Source organism: Anguilla anguilla, chromosome 13 (genome assembly GCF_013347855.1).
Source record: "Anguilla anguilla isolate fAngAng1 chromosome 13, fAngAng1.pri, whole genome shotgun sequence".
Classification (NCBI taxonomy): domain Eukaryota; kingdom Metazoa; phylum Chordata; class Actinopteri; order Anguilliformes; family Anguillidae; genus Anguilla; species Anguilla anguilla.
Genome location: NC_049213.1, coordinates 32134601 through 32162431, shown reverse-complemented (window position 1 = coordinate 32162431; position 27831 = coordinate 32134601). Strand labels below are relative to the sequence as shown.

At 46.9% G+C, this 27831-nt stretch overlaps 1 protein-coding gene across 3 annotated transcripts in view; it reads right to left on the bottom strand.

Moving 5' to 3' along the window:
• Positions 1–111: 111 nt before the first annotated feature.
• Positions 112–27831, bottom strand: part of LOC118211163 (agrin-like) — a 125742-nt gene continuing 98022 nt past the window's right edge. For 2 of the 3 annotated variants that reach the window (XM_035388080.1, XM_035388081.1), the window contains 17 exons: positions 27515–27634; positions 26561–26932; positions 25546–25738; positions 24373–24591; positions 22371–22600; positions 20116–20250; positions 17969–18065; positions 17514–17678; positions 17034–17145; positions 15060–15071; positions 12750–12866; positions 11632–11815; positions 10992–11079; positions 8592–8624; positions 5734–5958; positions 4984–5087; positions 112–2905 (listed from right to left, as the gene is read on the bottom strand). In XM_035388080.1, coding sequence (XP_035243971.1) covers positions 2748–2905; positions 4984–5087; positions 5734–5958; positions 8592–8624; positions 10992–11079; positions 11632–11815; positions 12750–12866; positions 15060–15071; positions 17034–17145; positions 17514–17678; positions 17969–18065; positions 20116–20250; positions 22371–22600; positions 24373–24591; positions 25546–25738; positions 26561–26932; positions 27515–27634 — 2564 coding nt within the window. In that variant the 3' untranslated portion in view covers positions 112–2747. The remainder of the gene's footprint in view (positions 2906–4983; positions 5088–5733; positions 5959–8591; positions 8625–10991; positions 11080–11631; positions 11816–12749; positions 12867–15059; positions 15072–17033; positions 17146–17513; positions 17679–17968; positions 18066–20115; positions 20251–22370; positions 22601–24372; positions 24592–25545; positions 25739–26560; positions 26933–27514; positions 27635–27831) is intronic. The other variant, XM_035388082.1, reaches the window with a different exon arrangement.

Here is a 27831-nt window from a genome sequence, read left to right as displayed (position 1 = left end):
ATGTATTACAGCTTGTCATCAAGCTGTATCTATATTGTGTATACAAAAAGGCCAACGTTGAAAGGTGACTGGTGCCATTGTGTAGATTAAACAATGCAGTCTGCAAACAGCTTGTTTTTTGACACTTTATTTCATGGTGGTAGGAACACAAGACACAAGTAATAAAGTTAGTAATTGTATCATCATGCCGTTCTTATTCTGTGCAGGTATTCCTTCAGGTATATTTCAGTATTTTAAACAGTAGTTTACAAAGGCCAGACTGGAACTCCACACAAAGACATGAAATAAGGAACCTGGAAAAAAAAAGTTATTCATTTTCAGTCCCTTATAGATAATCGTTCATAAAAATATTGACCATGATTAGCTACCAATAGAAGACTAATATACTGGTAAGCGTACAGAAAAGTAGACACTGACTTGAGTCACTGTGTCAGGGTGATCTGTTGATTTTAAGGCATTTCTGAGACAGTTTTAATCCCATCACCTGTCCTATTTCTGTAATGACACTTACCCATATTCCTTGAGCTCCAGTGATTTATTTTTTTTCTCTCTCTCCAAATAATACTCCTAGTACACAGGAATTTCATAATATCCACAGCTATAGAAGGTACATTAAAAAAGGACAACAATGAGAATATATTTATATTTTAAAAAATCATTAAATTAAGTTGCTGCTTTTGCTTGCTTGCAATACTAATTTCAACAGCATACTATGTATAGAGCACAGTGCTGGAATAATCGCCCCTCATAGCCAATATAAAATGAAAATTTCCCCTGTAGTTTTAGTCTTGCAAACCGGAATCCCACTCAATGACCCTAAAATATAGATACATAAATATGTTTTTTGAAACCCCTGCCCAATCCCTTCCCTCACACTGATACAGGAACATTGAAGTACTGTAAGTTTAGTGAATTCTAGCATGTTCAACATGGTTCCAGTGTATAACACTAAAAAAAGGATCTCCACAGTTATACATTGTTCATTTACATCTCAAATTGCAGAGCTGTACAAAAGGCTTTCTTTTACATCTCTAAAGGGGAAAATATATTTAAAAAAAAAAAAAACTTAAAATATGCATTGGAAGATGAAAAATAAGAGTTGTTCACCAGGCTGTCGATTGGGATTAAGTGTTCGATCCACTTACTGGCAGGACTCTTCTCTGTATTTTCCTTAAAACAGACCTGGACATAGGTTTAGTCAGGACATGCATTTTGAGGTGGCTGAACACACACTCACACACTGCACCTCTCCTCACAATGGTTATCAAACATACCTGCACAGCATGTGCATTACTGTGCTTATTCATTGTCACTGCTATTAAAAAAACAAAACAAAACAAAATAATCACTGGTTATGGGGATGCTGTTTTACCAATCTAGGGTGATCTTTCGTTAAAAAAGGTGTTTTTGAAACGCGGTCATCTCCTCGATGAGTATGTCGACTCATCCCTCATAAAAACGGACAACTTTTCTGCACCGCTGAACGGCTCTCTTCCTTTCCACTAGTTGTGCTCTGTTTAGCGTGTACGACAGTGCCCCCTGGTGACATAAAATCACATTTCACTTATTATGGCACAATTCGAAGTCGTAATTTTACTGAAAAAAAGAAGAAGTTGTTATATCCCCAGGCTCTGCTGCCACTTCGAACATGCAGATAATATACGGAGAAAAAAAAGTCCATAACAATGTTTTTTGATATGTATACTGCCAGAACATTTAAGGAGCTTTTTCTACAAGAAGTCATAAAAATGTTTTGGAATTTTAAAAAAAGCAAAACATGAAATTGGAAGAAAAGAGCAGCATGCAGATGAATGGTTCAGTTGGCTGAGTTACGGTTTCCCCCCATGGACACTTCAACACCTGCATGTCAAGGTGAACCCGAGAATAAGCATAGCATATTCACTGTGGCAGGTGTGCGTCTATCATCTGCGGCTAATCTGTAGCAAAACGCAGATGATGTGCCATGTCAGTCGGCCGTTTTGCCGCACGTGCTCAGATCAAGCTGATGATCCACAGCGTAAATGAAGACAGTGATGAGGATTGTTGAGGAACAGAGGGCGCTAAGTGCCTCAGCGGTCAGATGCACTGAAACTAGAACTACAAAAAAAAAAAAAAAAACTAAGTTAAAAAACATACACGCATTTTCCTTGCTCTGACTTTTTAAACAGAGGCGGTTTATCTAGAGTACGTAAAAGTAAAAGTGGCACAAGCAAAGTGTGGAGACACTGTTTCCCTCATGCAATACTCTTGGCTGTGATATGTGTAGACTGCGTAACCGATATACTGTAGCGGCTGTTCACACAGGGAATGTATTTACGCCACATTTACAAAAGCAAAGAGGAACCTACAGCACCAAAAGGCAACAGAAAAAAAACACCAGCACCAGCGTCGTGCACCACAGTTCAAGTAAAGAGCAATGTTTCTCTTTTTGTCTTTAAAAGCAATAAAAACTATGCCAGACTTTTGTTTCGACACCATGTGCAGCCGTGACACTCATTCAAAAAAAGAAAAGAAAAGAAAAAACGATCGTGTAGGCAAAGAGGAGCGTTTAAAAACAAACAAAAAAACCAAACAAAAACATATTGACAAAACGAGAGCAATATAAAATGAAAACAAAAAAAAAAATTAAGACAAACTTAAAGACAATGTATTTTTTTTCAATATATAAAAAGCAATGAAAAGTATACAAAAATAGAAAATAATTACAGCAGTTGTTGACGTGGCGTGCATGGGGAGGTGGCGGCAGGCTATTTGGCGGAACAGTGTAGTATTCTGGGGCTGTTCAGGGCGTCCTCCACCAGGTGGAGCTCCACGCCGTCCACAGTGACGTCCCTCACGCAGCCAGTGAAGCCCGTGCTGTACGCCTTCGGCAAACGGCGGACCACTGAGGACCTCTGCAGGCCACCTGGGGGTCGTGCAACACACAGAGCGTCAGCGCATCTGCATCCAGAGCAGACCTGGGCACAAATACGTATCTGTTTCGGATTCAAATACTTTTCTACGCTTTACTGGTCTTGTGTGGTGTATTGGAACCAATAAAATACTCTCAAAAAGTGAAACCCCCCGCTTTCTGGTCATATTGGCAGGCTCAGTTACACCAGGCAAGATCAATAGAGCACAGAAAATTGTTTGAATCCAAAACAAATACGTATTTGACCCCAGTCTGGCATATATCGTGAGGAGAACCCTGGCCCTGTTTCACGAAACAGGATTACGGAGTCCGCTGGATAACTGCGCCAAGTAAAACCCCGGAAACAGCTCTTTTTACTTCAGTCCATGTTCCAGATTTGGAAGCGTTCCGGGTTTTACGCAGTGCCGTTATCCGGCTAACTCAGAAATCCTGCTTTGTGAAACAGGTCTCTGAGTGACAATGTCGTGCTATTTACGTCAGGGCTACCCAACCCCTGTCCCTGGAGATCTGCCTTTCTGTAGGTTCTCATTTTAGCTGTAATTTGCCACACCTGATTCTACTAATTAGCAGAACAAGATCTCTAGGTCCGCGTCTGAAACAGCTTACTTCCCTACTATCGAGTATACAAGTTCCATGCAACTTGTGTACTCAATAGTAGGCAAGTAAGCTGTTTCAAACACAGCCTAGCTATTGAATGAGTTGTACTTTGGAGTGAAAACCTACAGGTTGGTAGATCTCCAGAACAGGGTTGAGCAGCCCTGATTTACTTCATTCAAATGAACAGGGCTACCCAACCCTGTTCCTGGAGATCTACTGCCCTGTAGGTTTTCACTCAGACCATAACCACACCTCAGTGAACAGCTAGAGATCTTGTTGAGCTGCTAATTAATAGAATCAGGTGTTGCAAATTAGGGTTAATATGAAAACCAACAGGACGGTAAATCTCCAGGAACAGGGTTGGGCAGCCCAGGTAATGGGCTTATTACATAGAGCAGGGCTACTCAACTCCAGGCCCAGTGGGACGCAGTGTCTGCAGGTATTTGCTCCAACCATGCACTAAACCACCTGATTTCTCTAATGAGCTTACTTCCTGAACCAAAGAGGCTAGATGAGAGAAGGCAGAGCAGCAGGTGGCAGCAGTGAGAAACCGTGGCACGGCGACAGCTCATAGTTAGAGAACTCATGCTTCTCTGATTGCGAATTATGTTTTTCTTTTCACACATAAAACATTTTTTTTTCTTTATACACGTGCAAAAAGACTTAAAAATACAGAGGTGTATAAAGTGTGTCGCTTTATTTTTCTCTTGTGAAGTGAGAACTATCAACATCTCAGCCTGATTAATTTCCTGCTTGTGGCCTTTTCAGTGGTCGGAGTATTAAGCTTGCAAAAATTTGCAAAAATTTTACGCACAATAATTCAGCTGGCGGCACCTGCGGTTAAAGGGATCCATTTCTTCACCTCCCTTCCCCTTAATCCAGCTGTGTGCCAGGAGACGCAGGGATGGCAGAGCTAATTTCACTAGAGCTGACAGGGGACACGACAGTTTTGGGGGGGTCACGCGGAGGGGCGTGATGACCCCCAAAACCACCAACCAGCCCAGCCCAGCGCAGCCCGGTCCAACAGACCCTTTCTGCGACCACGCAGATAAAAAAGGCTGTAAAAATGAAAATTCAGCGATGGGCACAGAACTCAGCCGCAGCTCAATCTGGCTGGACTTTTTTTTTTTTTGGAATGATAAGCAGGAGGTGAAGTGCTGGTCCAAATCCTGGGCCCAGAGTGCTGTGAGATTCCCAAGCTGCTGGCACCTGCTGATGCGTAATACCCACTTGTGACAGTTCACAAATGTTCTCTTAAGCGAAGGAACAGTAAAAAAAAAAAAGAAAAGAAAAAAAAAAAAAAGCAGTTTCACTTTGTGTCTATATTAAAGAGAGGTCTTTAAAGGGAGGAAGAGAGAAATTGTTGAGGGCAGGGGTCATGTGACCTGCCAAAGCAGGAGAGGACGCAGGTGTGGTGCCTGTGCAGGGTTTTTTGGGGGGGGGGGGGGGGGGTATGGGAGAGGTGTGGAACGTACCCAGCCAGAGAGCCCCATCTGTGTCCAGCTGTGTGGCCCCCAGGGGGGATGACCCTGTGACTGCAGCCTCATTACCAACCTGCAGGAAGCCATCTCTCAGCGTCCTGAGGGGGGAGGAGGGGGGAGAGAGAGGGAGAGAGGGAGGGAGGGGTAGAGGGAGGAATGGAGGGGGAGAGAGAGAGGGAGGGGGGGAGAGAGAGGTAGAGGGAGGGAGGGAGAAAGAGAGGGAGGGAGGGGTAGAGGGAGGAATGGAGGGGGAGAGAGAGAGGGAGGGGGGAGAGAGGGAGGGAGGGAGGGAGAAATAGAGAGGGGGGGAGGGAGGGAGGGAGGGAGAAATAGAGAGGGAGGGAGGGGGAAAGTGAGAGCGAGAGAGAGGGAGGGAGGGGGAGAGAGAAAGAGAGGGGGGATGGGGAGGGAGGAGATATTTAGAGGGATGAGTACAGATCACAGTAGGTTACTAATTTATTTATTCACATCCGCAGAGGTGCAACCCAAAGTGAGCAGCGACGGTAATGACAAGCATAACATGCTAGTACAGACTTACAGTACAATAATGGGTACATTCCTGGTTTTATTTGAACAAATGTTGCTTCTTTAGACTACCTGCTGTACAACAGATGGGACTGGGGGGGGCAGTGGGACAAAGCCTAAAAATCCTGCCCATCCCTCCATCTCCCCCACCCTGCCCGCCCATAAGCCAGTCCCCACCCCCCATAACCCACCCAAACCCCACTCCCCCCAGTCCCGTACCGGCTGGCCTTGATGCGTGTCCAGCGGTTGGTGTCGACGCGCACGGACGAGCGCAGCACCGCGGGCTTGGAGCCCAGGTCGAAGGTCATCTGCACGCGCCCGTCCACCACGGCGAGGGCGATGTAGTCGGAGCGCTCCGTGCCCTTCCCGCTCCACAGCAGCAGGCCGTGCGTCGCCTCCGTCTTGATGCTCAGCTCAAACGCGTTGGTCAGCATCGCCTTCTCGCTGTCATTCGAGGAAGGAGAGAGGAAGAAGAAAGCAGCTCAGTAACTGTTGCTGTCATACTGGGCGGGTGTTCCTGGTCTGCTGGCAAGAGGTGACCCTGCATCAGTACTCATATCTGACCTAAAACAACTGGAGCTACGGTGGAGTACGGGGGGAAAATTATTCAGGAATTTTGCTTCTGGGCAGAAAGTACAAACATCAAATTGTGGATGTCTTTGAACACAAGCTACTTTTATCGCTTATTTTTATCCCAATTTTGAATGGCAAATTGCACACCGTATGAACTGCAGCTCCACTGTCCTCCGTAAATTCAAGGAACTGTAGAAACTGCGTGAGAGTCCTCTGAAGTTGTCATTTGCTTTCAGGCCGCAGTCCTCCAGCAGAGCTGCGCAGCCACTGCGTTTGGGGCCTGCCTTCAGGCCGCAGGGCTCCAGCAGAGCTGCGCAGTCACTGCGTTTGGGGCCTGCCTTCAGGCCGCATGGCTCCAGCAGAGCTGTGCAGTCACTGGGGACTGCACTGCCTGCAGGCACACTGCACGCATTCACACTCGATGTTTTACGCGTCACTCATGTGCTCAGTTCCAGTAGTGCCCTCGCTCACATCCGCACCCTCTTTACAATCCCGAAACCACCAGTTAGTTTTTTTCTTGTGGTTAGTGTTTTCTTGCAGCAGCAACATTTCGGTACTCTCTTGTTCACGTCCCTCAACTTGCTTGTGTACTTGTGGTCATTTTCTGGGCGAAAATATTTGGCAAAGTCGATCTTAGAAAAGGCTACGTATGTGTGTTTACAGAGAGAGAGAGACAGACAGAGAGAGAGTGAGAGACGGTCATCCTCTCTGGACTCTATAAAAAAACACCTCCTCTCATTTCACCACTCCACTCACACACTCTGCTTGCGTAATGAGGTGGGGGGGAACCCATCCAACCGAAACCCTCCCTCCCTGGTCAAGCCTTTTCTAGAGCAATTTTCCTTTGTGTACCACTGTACTCCTTTTCTTACGTGTAATGTGTGATTCATGCGGCATCTGTGGGCATGCATGAGACAGCCTCTTTGTGTTGTTGTGAAAGGAAATGCGTCGGCCTGTTTGCGTTCTTTGTGAGAAAAGAGAGAACACTGAAATACACAGGTGCACAGGACCCTGCGATGGGAGACTGGGAAACGGACACAGACACTGAACACAGACAGAGGAAGCGACACGAACACAACACAACACAGCAGAGACAGCACAGCAAACACACAGCGAGCGCACACAGACGCACACGCGGGACGTGGGAAACAGACACAGGAACAGGTCGCCAGCTCAAGGGACTGCGTTCAGCAAATGTGACAGTTCAGAGCCGCGTTGGGCTAGACCCGCCCTCCTGTCACCTTTCACCGATTGGGAGACTGCCAGTTCGAGTGACGGCTTAGTGACACAGAAGCTTTTCGGCACAAATGGCCCGCTAAGGAATATTTTTATTTCTGTTAATTGCGACTTTTAAAACCTAACAAACCTGCCAAAGGAAAACAAAATGCTGAAGGCCAGCGGTAATAGTTTGCGCTGATAGCATTTCACTGGACAGCGATGAAAGAGCGAAAGCCAAACGCTACCTGACAGTGACAAGTCTATCTGCAGCACAGACGCCATTAAAACACCCTGTAGCCAGGAACAAAGGGCAGGCTGTCTCCCCGGACGTGACTGCATTTCCTTGTCCTGAGACGAACAGTTAGCCAATCAGAGGAGGCAGCCACACGAGGTGCTGGAAGTAGCCTCAGGCTATCTATAGCTGACTACTGTTGGTTTGGGGGCAGGACTTAAAACCCAGATAAGGTTTGAATCTTAATGTATTTTTGCTGCGCCAATAATTGTTTCCACAGGATAAAAACAATTATGAACCTCTACATTTCAACACTTCAGCATAAGTTATAATTAATATAGGTTAGTAAGATGAAAATGCATTATATTTATTTAGATAAGTTTAGTTTTCTCATCACTTTCAGCCTAGTCTTCTCGTCAAGTAACACATTTTCTCATTTTCATTGTCAACTAAAATATGCATGCAGTATATTACACAGTTATGAACAGTGTTACAGACAATTGCTACAAAAGATCTTTGGGTCTAATTCTTTAGAGTTCCCTTGATTATTCAAGGAGAAGCATGTTGACCAGTCATTTCTTTTGCGGGGCTTCCCCCCCAGCACCACGAATAGTCGGAGCTCTTTTTGGAGCAGATGGTCTTTACTTCTCTGCAGGTCTGCTTAAGACGCGCTCATGCTCGGTGAAAATGGCCCTGCATGCTGGGGCAGGGGAGGCTGTAATTTCCCTGGAAAAGCACCTTTTCAGACCGGAGAAGTGGAGCTGTGGGCAGCACTGTGGCGTAGTGGACTAGCCTCTAAACGCTACCGTAAGGCAAGCTTGGATGCTATTATTGCCTTCCTTTGCGGAGAGCATCAGCAAGGCCAATACAAATTGGCCCAGACAATGCAGGCAAAAATACATACTGAAAGATCAAGTCAACTAGACCAGCGCTTTCTTTGGCGTTATAGATAAAGGACAATGGCCCACAAGCCCCACCCAGTCTATTACACTGTGGAGGGAAGCAGGCAGGTGGGGGGGGGGGGGGTAGCATACCACGGAAGCACAGGACTCACCTTTTGTCTGGTAGCCTCTGAGATGACTCAGGACTTAAGGGGGGGGGGGGGGAGAGAATGGAGGGCATGCAATAAGCACAAGGAGGAAGACGGAACCAGGACCCCCCCCTACCCCACCCCACCCCACCCCCCCCCACCCCACCCCACAAAACCACTCCCCACCCCCCCAAGTCCAATCGCCAAACCCCAAGGAATGACATCAGAGGATGAAAGGACTGTCTTGTCCCCCCCACCCTGACCTACACTGGTCTATTGTTTCTGGCACCGATGGTGGTTCGCGATTAGTTTTCAAGGATGGCTGTGAACATAAAGATGCACCTTTTGGGATGAGATGACATATCAGTGTTTGAGTCTGTCATGTTAGCAGTGGATGTGCTAATAGGGTTTAGTCAGTCTAGAATAGATAAAAATGAAAGACAAACAAAAAGATAAATCCTCAATACCAGTTTTCCCCCATGAGCCACCACTGGGGAAGCTATATCTTTTTGAGGGAATTTTATATATGAAAGCTGATTGTCTGATAGACAATAGTGTTCCTTGAAAATCTTTGATTAAATTAAAAGTTGATTAAATCAAACGGGGTTCAATAGCCAGTAATGAGAAAAACTAATACAAAATAAATTGCAGTGACTCACATGACGAGATAAACAAAGATTACATTGATCTTGACTTAGAGGAAAATGAAGATAGATCTGACCAGCAGTAAATGGTATGAAAAACACTGTGAGGGGGGGACCAGACACTTTGCCTGTGGTGTTCATGTCTTCTCTGAGAATTAACTGACTTTTGCCATCCCTATTCAAAACCATGTAATGTTTAAATACAGCGGCGTCACCTCGCTTTCCTAGATGAGATTCATTTGAACCCTGAGCACCATTACAGTAGAGAACGACACCAATTAAAATCTTGGGTAGTGTAGAATGCCTTCAAAGCACCCTGCACACCACCACTGATGTCTGTGAGTGATGACTATATTTATTAATTGATCAGAGACCTGGAAAATATAATGATATGGCTTAGATATGGGCTGATGAAGAGTAAACTGCATGTGGCAGATTTGTGGGATGGGCCACAGTTACGAAATGAAATGCTGGATCACTTATTCAACGAAGGCCATTCCACGTCCTGTATTTCCCTAGTCTAACAATAACAACACAACTCCAGAACTGTAAACTGATGGATTTAAACACCACGTGTAAACGGGGAGGGGAAATTCACGGTCAAAAGGACACACATTAACACAGCCATTTATGCAGTGGCACTGACACCCATTCATTATTTTTGGAATGGTTCATTTGGAATCCAAGCATGAAGAATACGATGCCTTGATGCTATCAGCATTTTAAATGTTACAGAAGCTAAAACAAAATGCTCTGCTGGCATGCACTCATGCATCAGATGTAATCGGTTCATGATGCAGTTCCGATGAAGTCAAACTGACAGTGACATCACGTTAGTAAATGGACTATCATCCAGTGCCTTAAATAATCAAAGATCACCTGATCTTTTCAGCTGGATGTACACAATGGGAGGCATGAATAAGAGAGTAAACATGTAAAACCCAATATATGCTAGCAAAAACTAAATATATACAAAAATCCTCTCTGGTTAGTTTAAATTATATCCTTATAAAAATACTCAGAATGCTTCAGATATCTACTTACTTTGGGATCTCATTGGTCACTTGGCTTGTGAGCAGTAAAGGAATGACAGGAACACTCATATCAGACAGAAGGGAGACAGACAGACAGACAAACAGACAGGCAGCAAGGTACTACTTCTGGACAGGGCAAATCCACAGAAGGAGAGCAGCGCAGAGACACAGAGACAAATACAGGAATCAGAGGATTTGGGTTTTAAGATTTTGTCGAGTTCTCAAACTGAGCTGGGTGCCTACGTTTTTCAGCCAGCAGCTTATAATTTCAAATCCTATATGAGACTGCTGTCCCCCACTGATTTCTAGCTGGCAAGGACACAGGAGTACAGGATTTGCTTGGGTGCACTGAGAAATTCCGAAAGAGGAGGAATGCTTTGTGTAGGAAGCCTGCAGGAGGGAAATGGGGCTGTAATTTAATAGAGGCTGTGGATGAGAATTAAGGCTTAAGATGAGAGAGAAGCAAAGGACTGTGCTATAGCTGAAGTGGACGTGCTAATTAGAGAGACTGCGTCGGGGGCCAGAAAGGAAACTCACAAGAACCTGGACAAGCTAACAGTTGGAGGAGAGAAGCTAATTGGAGTGAAAATTGGAATCAGGCAATCAACATCAGCATCTCTAGACCGCTGAGAATGAACCAAGTTCTGTACATACAGCTAATACCCACCCAAGTATCCCATCACAGAAAGGTGCACAGGGCCCAACAGCTAAGGCATTGCTGTCATGCCAGTATTACCCAGCATTACCTCTTGGAAACCGCGTTATGGTATTCGATGAATGTCCGGCCATCAAAGGCAATGGAATCCGCCTGCCCCGCTGACTTCTCAACAATTCCTGTGGGGATTAAGGGGAGGGGGGGGCACAACATCATGATGAGCATCAGCAACAAATTACTTAAATTCCTTGAGGACAGTTCAGAGCCGAGTAACGGCATGCCTCACGGTACGCTTACGAATGATCCCCCATTTCCCCTCTTCGCGTTTTTTGATGTTATCATTCATTTCAAGTGAAGCCGTATTATGGGTGGTTTACAGTAGTTTTTTGTGCCCCAGTAAGGAGCAGACATGGTGCGAAGCATTCAAAAACAGCAGCTATGCACGGTGATGTACTGTGTGATAGGCAGGGGAGTCCTGGTCCCAGAGGGTCTCGGTCTAAGAGGCCTCCTTTCAACAACTCATTTAGGCCAATTACATCCTTAATTGGGAAAAATTGTCCATTTTGCTAGTGTGTTTTTTTTTTCCCCCAAGAGGATTAGACAACTGACAGGACTACATGTCTACAGGTCTGGGTTCCCCAGATGCCAGGGAGGTTATGATTAAATTTTAATCGACAGAAGAAAGGGTGTCAGGGATGAGGTTTGAAGGAAAGAAGGGATGGGATGCTCACCGTTTTTGCAGTCCGTCCCAGAGAAACCATGCTTGCACACGCACTCGTAGCCCTCCAACTGGGGTAGGCAATGGCCCCCGTTCTTGCAGACACCTTGAGCACAGGGGTGGTGGGGGAACGTGGACACATCACTAGAGCTCAGCGCGTTCTCTCGCTTCAAGATTGGGATGCCCATAAGTATGATCTGTACAGAACACGCATACGCAAACACACACACACACACACACGTTATATCACCGGACTGCTCTGTGTTTACTCATTTTCAACACTCCAATGCAATTAAAAACCGTTCATAAATTAAAATGCAGCCTTCTATGTAATTTGCAATCGGATGAATCGCTTGGTCCACACATTACTGCCGTGCGGTTTCCTCGAAGCCAACACGGCACAAGATCATTTCAGCACCGATTCCTCTCGGATTCTGCAGGATGACTTTGCGAATGTGGCCGTCCGGACGGACGACCTGGAGCAGCATGCTGGGATTTATGGCATGTATAAAGCACAGGACGGGATCATAAACGAAGCGCACGTACAAATGTGTAATAAGGGGGGGACAGTGGGGATCTGAGATAAAAAGTCTGCTGGCAGGGGACTTCTATTGTAGAGTGTGCCATAAAGTAACCAATGATCACCTGACATCCTTAGTGGCCGCAGCGCCTGGCGATAAGGGGCCAATGAAAGAACACCACCAGTAACAGTGTTCACCCGTCCTCCAGGCCTCTGAATGCCTTTTTTATGTCCATCATTAAAGAGCAGATGATACGGTACTTTGAAATCTTCCGTGAATAAGGCCACCCATGGGAGGAGCGCAGTAGCAATGACTCACTGACTGGCTCTTCAACACACTTAAATGTGACAGAATTTTATTTAGGGCTTGTATTTATTTATTTATTCGTTTATTTATTTGGCCCCAAGAGCTCTGTGAACTCTATGACTCTCATTAATCATTATCAAGTGTTATTACCAAATTACATAGATTTTTGACTGCCCACCAAATTTTGATTTATAATCAGCATTTAGCCTGGTTTAGCATGTACTGTCCATCAATGCTAAGTGTACTGGGCTGCAAAGCTAATCTACAGTGGAGAAGAGAGACCCCCCCCCTCCCCCCAACTCACCTTCTGCACAGCGCCTTTGAAGCCACTGCTAAGAGAGGCCGCTCTGGCCAGCTTGCTGAAATCTGGAGCCCCGCCCACATACAGAGACTCCTTCAGGTTGAGAGCGTTGTTGTAGTTCTGGACCGTGGGGACATAGATCAGAAACTTACTGTAAGCAACACACTGAACTGCAAATCCATGGGATGCTCATGACTGCTATTCGCTTGTCTGTTTACGAAAGAGAGACTGCCAAAAACGTGCCTTTATTGTCTGAATCAACTGGCATCAAGCAAATTCAATAAATTCATTCTCAACTGAATTTATCATCGTAAAAATATAACCTCATATACCAAATACATAGAGTAGAAGACAGGATGTAGAGAATGTTATGCAGGTTGTATAACAGTTTGAAACAAAACTGTCTTTGTATACAGTTGCATGAAAAAAGTGTTGATTATTTATATTTACATTTAAAAAAAAAAAACTTGTGGCACAGACTCTTCTGTTTATCAAAAAACAGATGTTAATTGCATTTTAATTTTCACATTAGACTGAGATGCGTTTTAATAAGGATAATGAGAATGGGTAACTAAAGGCTCTCCGCACTGGAAATGGTTGAAATGTCTAATGACCACTGGCGCCCTATTTTCACGGGGGATTATAATGAACGCGTGATTGGTCCCCAGGCCCTTCACACGAGCGGCAGAGAAAACCTTAATTGGTGGATCATTCAAGCTCCAGATGACCGTGGAAATCAACGCTCTCCAACCCCGCATGGGGGGGGGGGGAGAAAAAAAATATTAAAGGCTTTCAGAGAGAGGGCTTTCATGGAAGGCTCTGCTTATTAAGCCTTTAAGATCACTCTTGTATATAGGGCAGAGACTGCCTGGAGGAAAACTCTCAGCTTTAATTGCTGTAAAAGTCACAGGGGCACCACTGCTTTACTGCAACGTGTTGCGCGTTGCTGCCGTCGTGTGTTATTTTTTCCCCCTCCTCTTTTCAACTGCGGCAACGTGGAAATGTAGCAAACCTTTTCTCAAAATGAATTCCTGTCTTCCTAGTTTATTTATTTTTTTCGCTCTCACAATTAGGATTTTTGATGGTACCGTTTCTGAAAACATTTCTTAAAATGATTTCTGATAACTGTTTCGTCGCTGCACCGTCCACCATCGATTCAGAAAAGCACTGGAAGTACCGACAGTCCTCCAACGGGAATGAAGCCAGCCACCATTTTGTTTTGCTCCACAGTCTCCCACAGTTGAGCTGTGTGCTCACCGCATCGGAAGAGGGCACCACATGCACGGCCGTCGCAGGCAGGACTGCAGGCGCCCGATATTCAAAGGACCGGTTTCTCGAAGTGATAAGGGAGGGATAATCTCATTAATCCGTCCCTTTCCCTCGGCAGAGCTTTTGGCAGTCGTGCGTCCCTGAGGAGCTGCCGGTCACGGTAAAAAAAAGTTGAACAGCCACGGCTGTACGACCGCTGATAGGAGCCTTCGTGAACCCCGCAAATGGGGGTGGAGCCAACACGAGCCATCCACAAACCACCTATTACAACCAGCTGTAATGTTTTATGGTGGATAGCTACAAGTTTTTATTGGTTGATGGCTGATAGTAGATGGTACCGTAGCTCTTTGTACTCCTGTGGAGTTTATGAGTCCTCACTCAGCCATTGCCATGCTGTAGCTGGACTAAGCGGGGGGTTTGGGATGAAGGGGGTGCTGCTGCCCCCCCAGTCAAGTGGAGCCTCAAATAGACCCAACCAGGTAAGCCCGTTGTGCCTCTAAACGAAGGCACTTATCCTGCAATACAAATATCCAGCTGTCTGGTTTGAAGCATGCAAAATGTATGCTACGTCAGTCACCCAGCAACATGTTCTCTACTGCGCTAATACACAATGCAATGGCTTGAGGGCAGGTGAGCGATCGTGGCTACAGTGGTTGGGGACTTTAGCTTAGCATGTGGGGTAAAACAATGAACATGAACAGCGTTGGGCTTTGACCAGCTCGCTTCCTCTCCGTACTGCTGTACGTCAAATAAAAATCTGGTCCTTGTCTCAGGACTAGGAACACAACAGTGTTCCAAAAAGAATTCTCTTCATGACACCCCCCCCCCCCCCGACCCCTATCAGCCGGTCTGAGGTGAAAGCCAAACGCGGTTCGTAATCAAACGCTTCAGCTTTGGGCGTGAGGCGACGGGAGTCTGGAAACCCATCGATGGCGCTTCGGTCTTATTCTCAAATGCGTAAATGGATCTGAGATGAGAAGCACAGCGCTACTGGAAGAAGATAAAAATGGAATGGCTATTGTGGAGCTGAACTTCAGTGTTTACCTTTCGCGATTTCTTAAATCCAGAAGACAGCATGAAAAAAAAACAAGGGAGGGAAAACAGTTGCAAGAGAGAGAGAGAGAGGAGAGAGAGAAAATAATGAGTAGTTTAGATGGGGTACAGGGCGCAGAATAAAACAGAGATCACCACACACGACCCAGAAATAAAAAACGTAGAGTCGCCCCCCCCCCCCCCCCCCCCCCGCAGCGAAAAAAAGTCAAGAAAGCAAAAAAGACAGATCCTGGACAATCAACACATATCTAGTCAAGACAGATTTCCGGAGTTCAAAGGGAAACAAGACTGAAAGTACAGGCAGTTCCCTATAATTATTATGTTTTTATTGAATTATTCCCTATAATTAAATAAAAACATACTCTATTTATACTCCCGCAGTAGGGAGCTAGCCCTCGTATAACCACACTAAAGGCACTTTCTCGTCTGCTGAGCATAATGTAGGCTACAAGAACACCGAGCATAGGTAACAAGTGCATGTCTCACATACATAGCATTCAGGCTACAGCCATCAAACTGGCATGTCGAACTATTAGGCTTCCTGTGGCTAGGCTAGTTTCCATTTGACTTTTCAATACTGATTTGTCAAATTCATAGCGGGGGCTGGGGGGGGGGGGGCGCGGAGGGCTGGCAGAAGGCTTTACTGTTGATGCTGGCTGCTCTGATTGGCTAACCGAGAAGAAACTAAGCAGAAAGAAGGAACAGTGCTTTCCTGGATGGGCTACCCTGGAGGTCTGTTGCTAAGATTTTTTTTTTTGTTTTTTTAAATGGAGAACAGCCCTGCAGAAATCCCGATATGAAATTTGAAGGTTGTCATTTATATCGGGAGTATCATGAAATATCAGGAGCCTTCCTGTTCTCACTGAGAAAATTTCATTTTAAAGGGGGGGAAAAGGCTTTAATCTGAAAGAATATCATAGGTTTTCCTTTTACCATATGCATCTCATGACATCTTGCAATATATTTGAAGCGTGTTGGAAAGAGTCAGTTGAGTATCTGAAGCTGAGCCCCAGTATCTGTGTTCTGTTGGATGTGCACAGCTAACGAAGAACCCCCCAGTACAGCATAACCATGCGCTCTTGTGCTAACGGCTATCAGACACTGGGGCCCTGTTTGGGAGCGCTTCTCTGCAGCATAAAGTACCTCACTTTGCTCCCTCTCTCCCTCCTCCAACTCTTCTCTCTCTCTAACAGTTCCTGCATCATTTATCTGCTGGAGTCAGGCTCTACCGTGAGATGCAAGAGCGGACTGTTTCACCCTGTCTTCGGTGCTTCTAATGAAGAAAAAAACGCCTCCCCTCAGAATACAGAATTATAATGCTGTAATTGGAAGGGCTTTCTGCCACTGAGTGCTTTGATTCGGATAGTTTAGGTTGTTTTATTCCACTGAGTGCCGAGCAGAAGCGCCATTCACTTTGTGTATCGCACATTATCTCCTATTCAATTTAATCTATTGTGAGACCTTTTTGTGTTTTCTCTGCACGGCCACTGTGAGTGCAAGTGAGGCTGAGGTGCAGGGAATTATGCTCAATGGGTGCAATTAGAAGCAGAGAAAAGAAGCATATCTTCCGTGTAGGGCTTTGAGCTTTCGCACGGCGAACGCAGAGAGAAGCCGGACAAAAGCCGGATGCACCCGAGGGGAAGAGACGGACGGGTTTCTAAGAGCAGACGGCGACGTACACAGTTTCCACGATCGTTGTTCTGTTGCCGTGGAGCCCTGCTCGCCCAATGGCCGCTCTGCTCTGCCGCAGCAGAACATTTTCGCCGCTTGGGCGCAAATTTACGGCACCCGCCCCACGCTCACGAAACCGCGCCTGCGTTCTTGGCCCGGCGGATCTTCCCCCAAAGCCAGACGCGCGGGAGGCCGCGCACCCCGCGTACCCTGACTGACAGCGCGCGCAGCCTGTCACGTCGTACGCTCGGCTCCGACTGGCGGCGGCGAAGAGAGGCCACGCCCCCCCCTTACCGGCGACTCCCCCCGGACGCGCTCGCCGCCGTCGACGCTGATCTCCCCCTTGCGGCTGACGCGCTCCAGCTTGACCGTGTTCCACGCGCTCAGCTTGACTTTCTCCCGGCTCCTGGGAATGAGGGAGAGAGAGAGAGAGAGAGAGAGAGAGAGAGAGAGAGAGAGAGAAAGTGAGAGAGAGAGAGAGAGAGAGAGAGAGAGAGAGAGAGAGAGAGAGTGAGAGGGAGAGAGGGAGAGAGAGAGAGAGAGAAGGAGAGAGAGAGAGAGAGAGAGAGAGAGAGAGACAGAGAGGTAGAGAGGGAGAGAGACAGAGAGAAGGGGAGGGAGAGAGAGGGAGAGAGAAAATGAGAGAGCGAGAGAATGAGAGACAGAGAGAGAGAGAAGAGACAGAAACATGAGTGACACATGCACACAAGTGAACATGAACAAAGGTCCTGCCAGTTATAATGTGTTTTTATAAGTGGGGGGGGGGGGGCGTACCTGATGACTGCTGGGCCCTTGCCCAGGTCATAACGGAACTCCAGAATGCCGTCGTTGAGCCCCAGGGAGATGAAGTCTCCCTTTCCGTCGTCCTTCTGCCCGTTGTAGAAGATGAGGCCGTTGGAGTCGTTGGCTAAGAAAACCACCGTCATGTTCACCTTTTCTCTGAGGAAGAGGTTAAAGTGCGCTGGATTAAAACCACACACAAACAACACTCAGCCTTCCTGATCTGGAAATTGGGGCCATTTTGGAACAGCAAGCAAACTGTGCGCAGCTGAGAATTTCAACCCCCAACTGCGGGCCTTCTTGGCCGTGCGACGAGGTCAGTGCCCTGAGAAGAATGGGTGGTGTGACTTTCTGGACGAAAGTAGGAGGGCTCCCAGCTAACTAGCGAGTTAGCGACTGCTACATGATCTCCCTCGGTTACGTAGCAGAAAATGAGCGTTGTGACTTACTGCAGGTCATGGCCAAAGGTGTGCAGGCCTTTCATCTCCAGGTAGGAGTCCCCATTGAAGGACGGCATGTAGGCCTCATTCTTGTCTGTCTTGGATACTGATGGAGATATGGAGGACACAAATGAAGGAGTGCACCATCTCATTGTCTACAGACAGGCCACTTCAGGCTTTGACAAGGGTGCAGAAACCTGGGTTTCTTGCTTTCTTTAAAGCAGATAGGCAAACATCCCATGTTCCCCCCACACGCAACAGGCTTGCCCTAGCCCCTGAAGCCCCTGAAATTACATACGCTGGATTACCGAAACGTTAAATTAGGCTGGGGGGATGGTAAACTGAGCTTAAATGTTAATAAGGCAATGCAAACAAACAAACAAACAAACAAAAAAACCACAATAAACAAAAATGTAAAGAGGCAGACAGACACGGAGCGCGAGCAAACGCTGCAGACACAACAGCGGAGCTCCCTGTCAGTCACACGCGGCTGAGCAGGAGCCGGGATGGCTGCCAACTGCCTCCAGCGAAGGGGAGAGGGACTGTGAATCACGGCAACTACATCTATACAGCACGGGGGAAAAAAAAAAACAAACAAAAAAAAAAACCCTTCTTCCTCTCCGAACAGTGAGTGTTTTCTCTGCGCTCTGGACACAAATAAAATCCCACGAGGGAGCTACCATTAGCAGGCAGCTTGCTGGCTCAAACCACAAACTCATTTCCCTTCGCTTTTAAGCCCACAAGACCGTGTCCAGTGCCGGACACCACACGAAATGGAGATTAATAATGCAGACTAGGGTGACAAGACTTACTGAGGTGCATTCTCTAAAAGGGACTCGTCGAGGTCTGAGATTAGAGCAAGCAACAGGGTACAAGTGGAGATTAATGAGGTTGGTTTTGCAGAAACGCGAGAAAGCATTTTTTTTTTTGTTCAACAGAAAGAGCTATTAATGCGTGGAATAGTTTATCAGGGTGTTTAACAGAGGCAGAAACCAACGGGATGTTGAAAATCAAGGCTGGGCAGCATTGCTTGACTCCGTAGGCAAGATGCTGAGCCTCGACGGGGCTGACTGGCGTTCGTCACCAAACGCTCTCGTGTTCCTTCATTACCGACTGCGTCGGTTGAGCGGGGAGAGTGAGGACAGAGAGCCCGAGTGTGGAGCCGAGAGATTTACCCAACGCTCTGGCTGAGCGAGATCTCATTTTTCACCCTGTCCAGCTCGCCGCTGCCATTAGTCATCCCATTGATTCTTAAAACACTCGCCCATGAATGAATACTTTGCTCTCATTGATTTTCTCTCACGACTCAGTAGATCTTAACCGGCTGATAACACAGCCTCTCTGGGATAAGGGGCTCCTCTCCCGAATTAGTGTTATGTCTTTGGGAACCGGGTCACTAAGGTTTTTTTTGTTTTGATTTAAAGTTTTTTTTTGGTGTTTAGTATTATTTTGCAAATAGAACTAATTTTAACACTGTCTGTATGAATTTCCATCAGGACAAACAAATAAAAGTAAACAAAGTAAGTTCCAGAGGGCTGATGAGAACTTCAATATGTGGCCCCCAGAGCACCACCCCCAACACTTGCCCGTGTTTGTTGGGTCTGTACTGCTTTTTGAACACTTTACATTGTGGGAGTGGCCCACTGGCTTATGGCTAAATTTGGCACAAAGTAAATTCTGGATGGGCAAAGTAAGTCCTTGCTTCAGCCTCTCTACCTCAGGGTTCCTGCCCTGTTTAATCTCCTAATTCAGGACGGAAATGTACTCTCATGGCTGGGAGCTAAGGAGTAACAAATGATATGCAGCTGTTTGATCTGTGTGTGTGTGTGGGTGTATGTGTGGGTGTGTTTCAAATTCCTAGTCTCTCCAGAGACATGCATGCAACCAGTACAGAATGAATGAATGAATGAACACAAAGCAATGCTCACAAGGGACAAATACAAGAAATGGAAATGCTTAAAAAAAGCCTATGACATGATACGTATTCAGTATTTATAAAGCGATTCATACAATGTTCTGCCTTTCTCCACCGGCCCACTATTGAATTGCAAATAGCTGACTTTCACTGTCAATATTAACAGTTCATTCGAAATCGGGAGAGAGAGTGATTATACGTCTGCCTGTCATCTAAAAAGCGCCCGCCGATTGGTCCTTACCTCTTTCACAGTGCGTTCCCTCACGCTCCATTGGACATTCGCATTTGTACCCGCCCTCTGGCAGGACCTTGCACTGAGAGGAGGGATGGCAGTGATTCGGGTCACATGGGTTGTGGGTGTCCGCACACGTGGGACCTGCAATCAATGATCGCACAAAAAGAAACATCATTTCCTGAATCCTAAATCAAGCAAATAAAAGCCAACGAGAGGTAGCCAGAAGGCTCGTCTTTCTACAGTATAAAGGGAGTCCCAGGATTTACTCCATAATGGAGGTCATTTTTTAATAGGATTTTGAATTAAGCCGACTCCGGATTGAGGAGTCCGATCCGAACGCTCAGCCACGCTTCAAGGGTCACTCACGGAAACACACCCAGAGGACGGCGGTCTTAGCCCGCGCCAGAATTAATCAGAACGTTCGCTGAGGAAATGTTATTATTTTTTTTCCCGCCAGAAGCTCTGAGGTAAAATGAATTCCGTAATGAAGCCCCCTGTGGTGTTCTCAAGACTCTCTCCTCTCCTCTATCTCTCTCTCTCTCTCTGCTCTCCTCTCCTCTCTCTCTCCTCTCCTCTCTCTCTCCTCTCCTCTCCTCTCTCTTTCTCTCTCCTCTCCTCTCTCTTTCTCTCCCCTCTCTCTCTCTCCCTCCTCTCCTCTCTCTCTCTCTCTCTCTCTCTCCTCTCCCTAAAGCCACTGATTGCACATCTCCAGATCATCCCCCCATTCATCCGTCTCCCCGGCAGCACGATAGCTGAGGGTGTCAGTTCAGTTACGCCTGAAGATTAGCTCCGTTTAACACTGTCACAGCACTGCCTAAACAGGCACTGACCAGGTGAGGAAATGAAACGAAGGACGAATTAAGGACCATAAGTAGGGAGGAATCAATTACATGTAACCTTTTTTTAAAATCATTTTTTTAATGGTGGATGGGGTGCAGTTGGGGGGGGGGGAGAGTGGCAGGGGGGAGTTATAATCACTGATTATTGCTGCATCTACACTGTCGTCATGATCGAGCAAAACAATGAACCACTGATCCGGTCACTTGCTGTTGCCTTGTGAAAAAAGTCGAGCTACTCGAACCTCATCCGTCTCTCTCTCTCGCACCCGTGGTTTTGCAAGGCTGCTGCTGCGGGGGAAAACACGGGATGAAAAGGGCGGGAACGTGTCTTCCCTGGAACAGCTGTAGCGCCGCCATGTTCTCCGCTTTCCATAACAGCCTTCTCTTTGAAGCCCCTCATTAGCAGGGAGGCAAGCTTAGCGTGACCGACCGGAGGGGTCTGGCGGGTCGGTGCGAAGGGAACACGAGGGAGGTTTTCCAGAAGGCTTCAAAGGCCTGCCGCGCCTCGCCGCGCCGCGCCGAAGCTCCGTGCGGCTCGTCCCGCCGGCGGGGCTGGGCCGGGCTGCGCGGCAGACCGCGTGCGTCCGCTCTCCGCGGCGAGTTCTCACTTCCTTCTCAATCTTTCCAGCTCCTTCTTTCACGGGGATGCTTCTTCGCATCTTTCGACTTGTTTTAAAAGTTATTTTGAAAGTACGCTCGTTCCTTTGGCAGCTTGTTTTCTTTTGTTCGTTTTTTTTTCTTCTTTTTTTTTTTTTTGGCTCTCCATTTAGTAACTGTTACATGAATAACTTTCTCTCCCACTCTCACTTTATCTCTCTGTTAATTACACATTTCTTAGCAGTTGGATTTCACCCGTTGCCAGTCGGACCTGGCCCAGTTTCAGACTTCATGTTGGAAAATACACAAGAGCATCCACCACCAGACTCCGACTCAGTCTCTATACTAAACAAACCATAAAACCAAATTTGTACGGATTTAGACAGACTGGAATAGCTTAAAGAACACCTAAATTTGGCTAATATCTCAATTTAAAATAATAACTTTAAACGAATCAACCTAGAGAGGCTTGGAAATGAAACTCAAGCAAAATGCTTCATTTGATGTAGTACTCACACACTAAGTGGATGGCCCAGGTGGCCAGGCTGACTGACAAACACTTCAGATCAAAACAGATCAGCGTTCCTTGTCTTCCCAGTACATATGACAGACATTACATTTCATACATACATGGCAGACGCTTTCATCCAAAGCGACGTACGATAAGTGCATACCGAATGTCATTGGAACAACTACACACAGCCAGCACTTCTTTTTCCCAGTATATATAACACACACACACACACACACACACACACACACACACAGTATCCAAACAGTAAGCAGAAGAAGACGAAAGGTCAAAGGTCAAAGGGGCGGGCCCACCTGAGAACCCGCTGGCGCACTTGCAGTGGAACATCTCGGCCTCCTTGACCTGGCAGGACGCCCCGTTCTTGCAGGGGTTGGGCAGGCAGGGGTCGTTGCCGCACTCGCCCACCGCAGAGCCGTACAGCACCTGGCCGCCCTTCTCCTGCAGGTTGTACACCATGTTGTTCACGTCCAGCATGCGCACGCAGCCCACCAGGCCCGTGGAGACGGCGGTCCGCTCCTTCACGCTGCGGAGGGAGCAGAGGTCGCGCGCGCGGTCGGTCAGTCAGTCAGTCCATTCACAAATGGGCATCTCGTAACCATGACGACTGCTCTCACAGGTTACTCTGCACTACAGGCATTTAGCAGGCTCATCTTATACAGTGAAACTCGCATAACTTACAGTCTATTTGCATGCGATCCTTTGACACAGTTGGACCTTAAAGCAATTCGGAGTAAGTACCTCACTCAAGGGTAGAACGGCACTGTTCCACCTGGGATTCAAACCTGCAACCTTCGAGCTGCTTGCCCAAATCCCAAAGCGTTACGCTACACTGCACCTGCACAGTATAACACCATGCTTGGAAGTAAACTGCATTCTTGTTTCTCTTTAACTTAATTTACGTTTGATTGAGAAATTAATTAATTTAGGGTTTGACATCACTTTTTAGGTAGAGCCTTATAAAAGGAACGTACTGCGCATTTATTGTGTTTATGAAAGACATATTGTAAGCAATACAATATATTTTTTCCTTTAGCAATGCCAAAATCTAGTATAAGCTAGAATTTAGCTTAATCTAGCTTAATTAATTATTCATTAATTAAGATAAACTAGCTTAATTAGCAGTTTGGTTGCTTAGGACAAGAAAATGAACAATCATTTAAACCTAATAAAGAGAGCGGCCCCAGCTTTACTTAAAGGCCAAAACTGCTTTAATACGCTCATTAATTCTAATCAGGAAAATCAGAAAGCGTTGACTTCCAAACTGGGCTTCCAGAAACTTCTCTGGGGAAAATTCTGAATAAATTTAGCAAAAGCTGGATTTTATTAAATACCCTCTAATAATTAGTTTTTTGCTATCTGTCCATCTTCTCGTGCTCACATGAGAAATCCTGAAATTTACAAACAAGGGAACACATCTGTACCAACATTTCAATCAAAATATAATTAGAAAGCAAAATGATTCAATATTACACTAAAGTACACAGGATCAGTGAATTCACAGTGTTGGTAGAATGGGATAGAGTTAAAAAAAAAAAATATATATATATATTTATGTTTATAACAAATCTTACAATGCAGTATTCATAAACACCGCACACAACACAGTTTTGTTTTGCATACCAGACACCAAAAAGCCACGAATGTACACCAATTAGGCGTGCCCACTCGATATTTTAAACGGGGCAATTTTGGTACAGCGAGGATACGCGGTGCGCGGAGCAGAACGCTCTCCATTAAAGTCCACGCTGTAGTTTTATTCAGCGGTGCTGAGCGCCAGCGTGAGTCACTGTGTCTGCACTGTCGGCTCTCATGCGCTGCTGGATATGCAGTTTAAGCTCTGCACCCTTTTTAAAGAGTACCGGTCATTAATTCACCCCCCCCCCCCCTCTGTGGAGCAATACTCCAGCACTAGCTCAATGCCTCTGAGTCATCATTTGCTTGTCTGATGTCGGTTGGACTTCAGTTTTAAAAAAATCAGAGTCCCCTGGAGGCATAACCCTGGGTGTACAAGCTGCTTTAGAGCTATTTTAAAGTGCATTTTCCAAAAAACCCTGAATGCTCCTATACCACCCCCCTTGTTAAGCCGGCAGGGTTGTCAGAACCTTCCGTCATTCTGCCAATATCCCACATCCTCCGTCGCACACGAAAAACTCCGGTCCGAGCCAATCAGAAGCATACACTTAGAACTGAAATAACGCATCCCGATTGGACGGAGCGGCCCTCCTCCGTCCCCGCGAAACGGAGACGCTAATTGACGCTAATTGGACGGAGAGAGAGAGAGAGAGAGGCCCTTACTCCTGAGCCATGTCCTCCGGCGCGCCCCCGATGAAGAGGTCGGTGTCCAGGTTGAGGCCGTCGGTGCCCGGCGGGCTCTTCCCCTCCACGGGCGGGTCCTCGCCGTCCACCCGCAGCGCGCCGCTGCGCCGGTTCCGGGTCACCTCCAGGTGGTGCCAGCGGCCCGGCCGCACCGCCACCGAGCTCTGCAGCGTGCCCGTCCCCGAGCCCGTGTTGAACCTGCCGGCAGGAAATGACATCACGTTTATTTAGCACACGCTTTTATCCAAAGCGATGTAAAAAAAAAAAAAAAAGCGCATATCACGGCCGTTGGAACAACTACAAAACCCAGGTTCGATAAGGTACGGTTCTCATTTTGTACAGATATTCATAGCCAAGAGCACATTAAGTCCAGTTCACACAGTGAACATTATTCTGACCAAACCTATGCTATGTCAAACTAGGAAACGAGACGAGGAGAGACAAACGTGCCGCGTGAGCGTGCGATTAAATCAACCGGCTGTGTACTTCAGCAGGACGGGCTAAATGGTGCCTGTCTATCCCCTTTACATACACATTCAAAATCCCCGAGCTCGTGTTGAACCTGTCGACAGGAAGTGAGACGAGGAGAGACAAACAGGCCGCGTGAGTGTGTGATTAAATCAACTGGCTGTGTACTTCAGCAGATGGGCTAAACGGTGCCTGTCTATCCCCTTTGTATAGACATTCAAAATACTAAAGAAAATCAATTCCATCAAATGGCTCACCAAAAAGGGGAACTTACGCATTCTAATGTAGCAACCAATAAATCTTTCAGTGCAATGCAACATGTGACTGGAATTGTGACTAGTGTTAACCTGAGCATTATATAATTGTGTTTTGCTAATCTACACCGGGATTCCTTAGCATTCCTTACACTGCTCCTGTTGACGCAGGCACATACAATGTGTGCTTCAGTACTCTGGGCCACACGCCTGTCCCAAGATTAGGTTGCCTACTACTATCTATACTAGGCTATGATTGCCAAGATTCACTCTTGGTTTTCCCACAGTTCCCTCAGTCTCAAACCCAGCTAACCAAGATGCATTGAAGGTGGTCACAGAGGGATCCACGGGCAGTTCATAGGGAGGCTGGTCATGGGACAGATGCAGCACCATTTCACCCAGTCATGCTTCTAACCCTCTCCGTACTGACCTGAGCTGCACGTAGCCGGACACCAGCGCCAGAGACAGGAAGTCTTTTTTGCCGTTCTGACCGTTGAAGAGCAGCAGACCGGTCGTTTCCGAGGCGCGGAACTCCATGGCGATGCGGACGGTGTGGTAGGCCTTCATGGTCGTGAAGGCCAGGTAGGACTTCCCCCCAAAGGACGGGATGAAGTATTTAATGACTGTGGGGCGGATGAGGGTAGAAGGGACGTGAGAACCAAGACAAGCTTTGGACCAGCAGTCACATGGATATTTTAGCACTAAATTTCCCTGTCATGAATAAGTGTGTGCGTGTGTGTGTGTGTGGGTGTGGATGTGTCTGCGTGTGTGGATGAGAATGTGGCAGCAGATTCCTAGTCAGTCATTACCACAATTCTTGCTAACGAGCTAAGCTAGTTTCTCTACACACACACACGTGCACACACACACGCACACAGATTCCCGCTTCCTTTGCCGCAAAGTCGTTTTCAGGAATTTCTCAGAAATGCTCCTAATAGCAGCTTTCTGATGAGGCCACTTCAGATCGTCTCCTCCTAATCATGCATCTGATCAGACGCTCCGGCTCAGCCTTCACTTAGCCCCGCCCGCCACGGTTTGATTGGCACTTGATGATTCCTGATTACTGCTGATGAGCATTTTAACGGAGCTACTGGGGGTAGCAGCTTCTTCAGAGAACTAGAAAGCGAAGCACTCAGGGACCTCACTTGCACACACACACACACACACACACACACATGAATACACAAACATGCATTCATTTATGCATTTATACACGCATACACACACTCACACGCACACATGCACACACACACACACTCTCACACACACACAAATACATCTAACATATTGGTGTAATATGATACATATTATCACTGTCTTAATTATGAAGTGCTATGGTTATTATTGCTGTCCGTGTCTAAATCCTCCCAGCAGATCCAGGTGAAATGATTCACTACGCCGCGTCAGAATCGGGGACCCCCTGTCACAGAGTTCCCGAGGCTCACCCTTCTCGCACACGGCCCCGCCCCTCCCCGCGGGACAGATGCAGGCGAAGTCGGCCCCGTCGTCCTCGCAGGTGCCCCCGTGCTGGCAGGGGTGCGAGTCGCACGGCTGCGAGGGCTTCCTGCGCGCGGGCACCAGCCTGGTCCTCGGGGGAGGGGTGGTGAGCGGCGGCGAGGTGGTGGCGTGGGGCGTGGTCATCTGGGCGGCCGTGGTGGTCCTGCGGCCGGGGGGCGGGGGGCGACGGGTGGTGCCCAGCCAGCTGGTGGTGCCCGGGCGGCGCGTGGTCAGGGCTGCGGTGGGGGCCCCGGGGGTGGTGGGCACTGTTGCGGTTGACGTTGCCATGGTGATTGTGGTGGTGGTGAAAAAGGGAAGAGCTGAGAGGCGAAACGGAGAAAGAGAGAACGTTCATGGTATTGTTGTGGAAAACTCATTAGCCAGGGCTGTGAAAAGCTGAGGGGCTGTTAAAATGCTTCTCAACACTCAACATTCTTCGGTTGAAGGTTCAGTAAATATTAATCTCACTAAAAATTCATTCAGCAATAAATATTCAATTAATATTCCAGCATAGACTCATTCTTGCTGGAGCTACCATTCAACCAGCAGTTGATTTGAAACTTGGAATAAACTGGTTCTTGAAAATTTCAACCAATCAGTGACAAACTGACTCACTGATTGAATTTATTGGATAATCATCAGAAAAATACAAGAGGAAGTTCAAGCAGGAAAATCATCAAGTACCAATCTTACAAACCATCAAGGATAACACAAGAAAGCTAAAACGCTTATTTCCATTATGGTCCTTAAAGTGGGGGAGATAATTAATTCATCAAGACCTGAATGGAGATGAAAATAATATGGCTCTCAAGAGACCACCATTGCTGCGAAGGACGAGAGCAATAAAAAATTTGATAAAACAGAAGTGGGGAGCTCTAAGTGAGGCTTGCTGGGTTACTGACCATTGTTACTGAAATGGATATTTTCCGCCACTGGCTTCTTCACAACTATGGCCGCCTCCTTGGCAGACTTCAGCTGTTTGAGCAGAGCCCCCTCGATTTCCTCCACAGCGTACCTGGTGTCTGGGGGAGAAGGGGAATATGAAGCACAAAGGTGAACGGAGAGCAGTCCTTTCATCCACAGCTACGGTTCGCCCTATGTTCCTGATTGGTTCTAGCCCTGTGGGGCTAAGACAACTATCTTGGCAAAAGTTGAAGGGTCTTTGTTGCCTTCAGTTATGGGGGCAAAGGCTTAACTCAGGATCTTAAGAGCTTGCCAT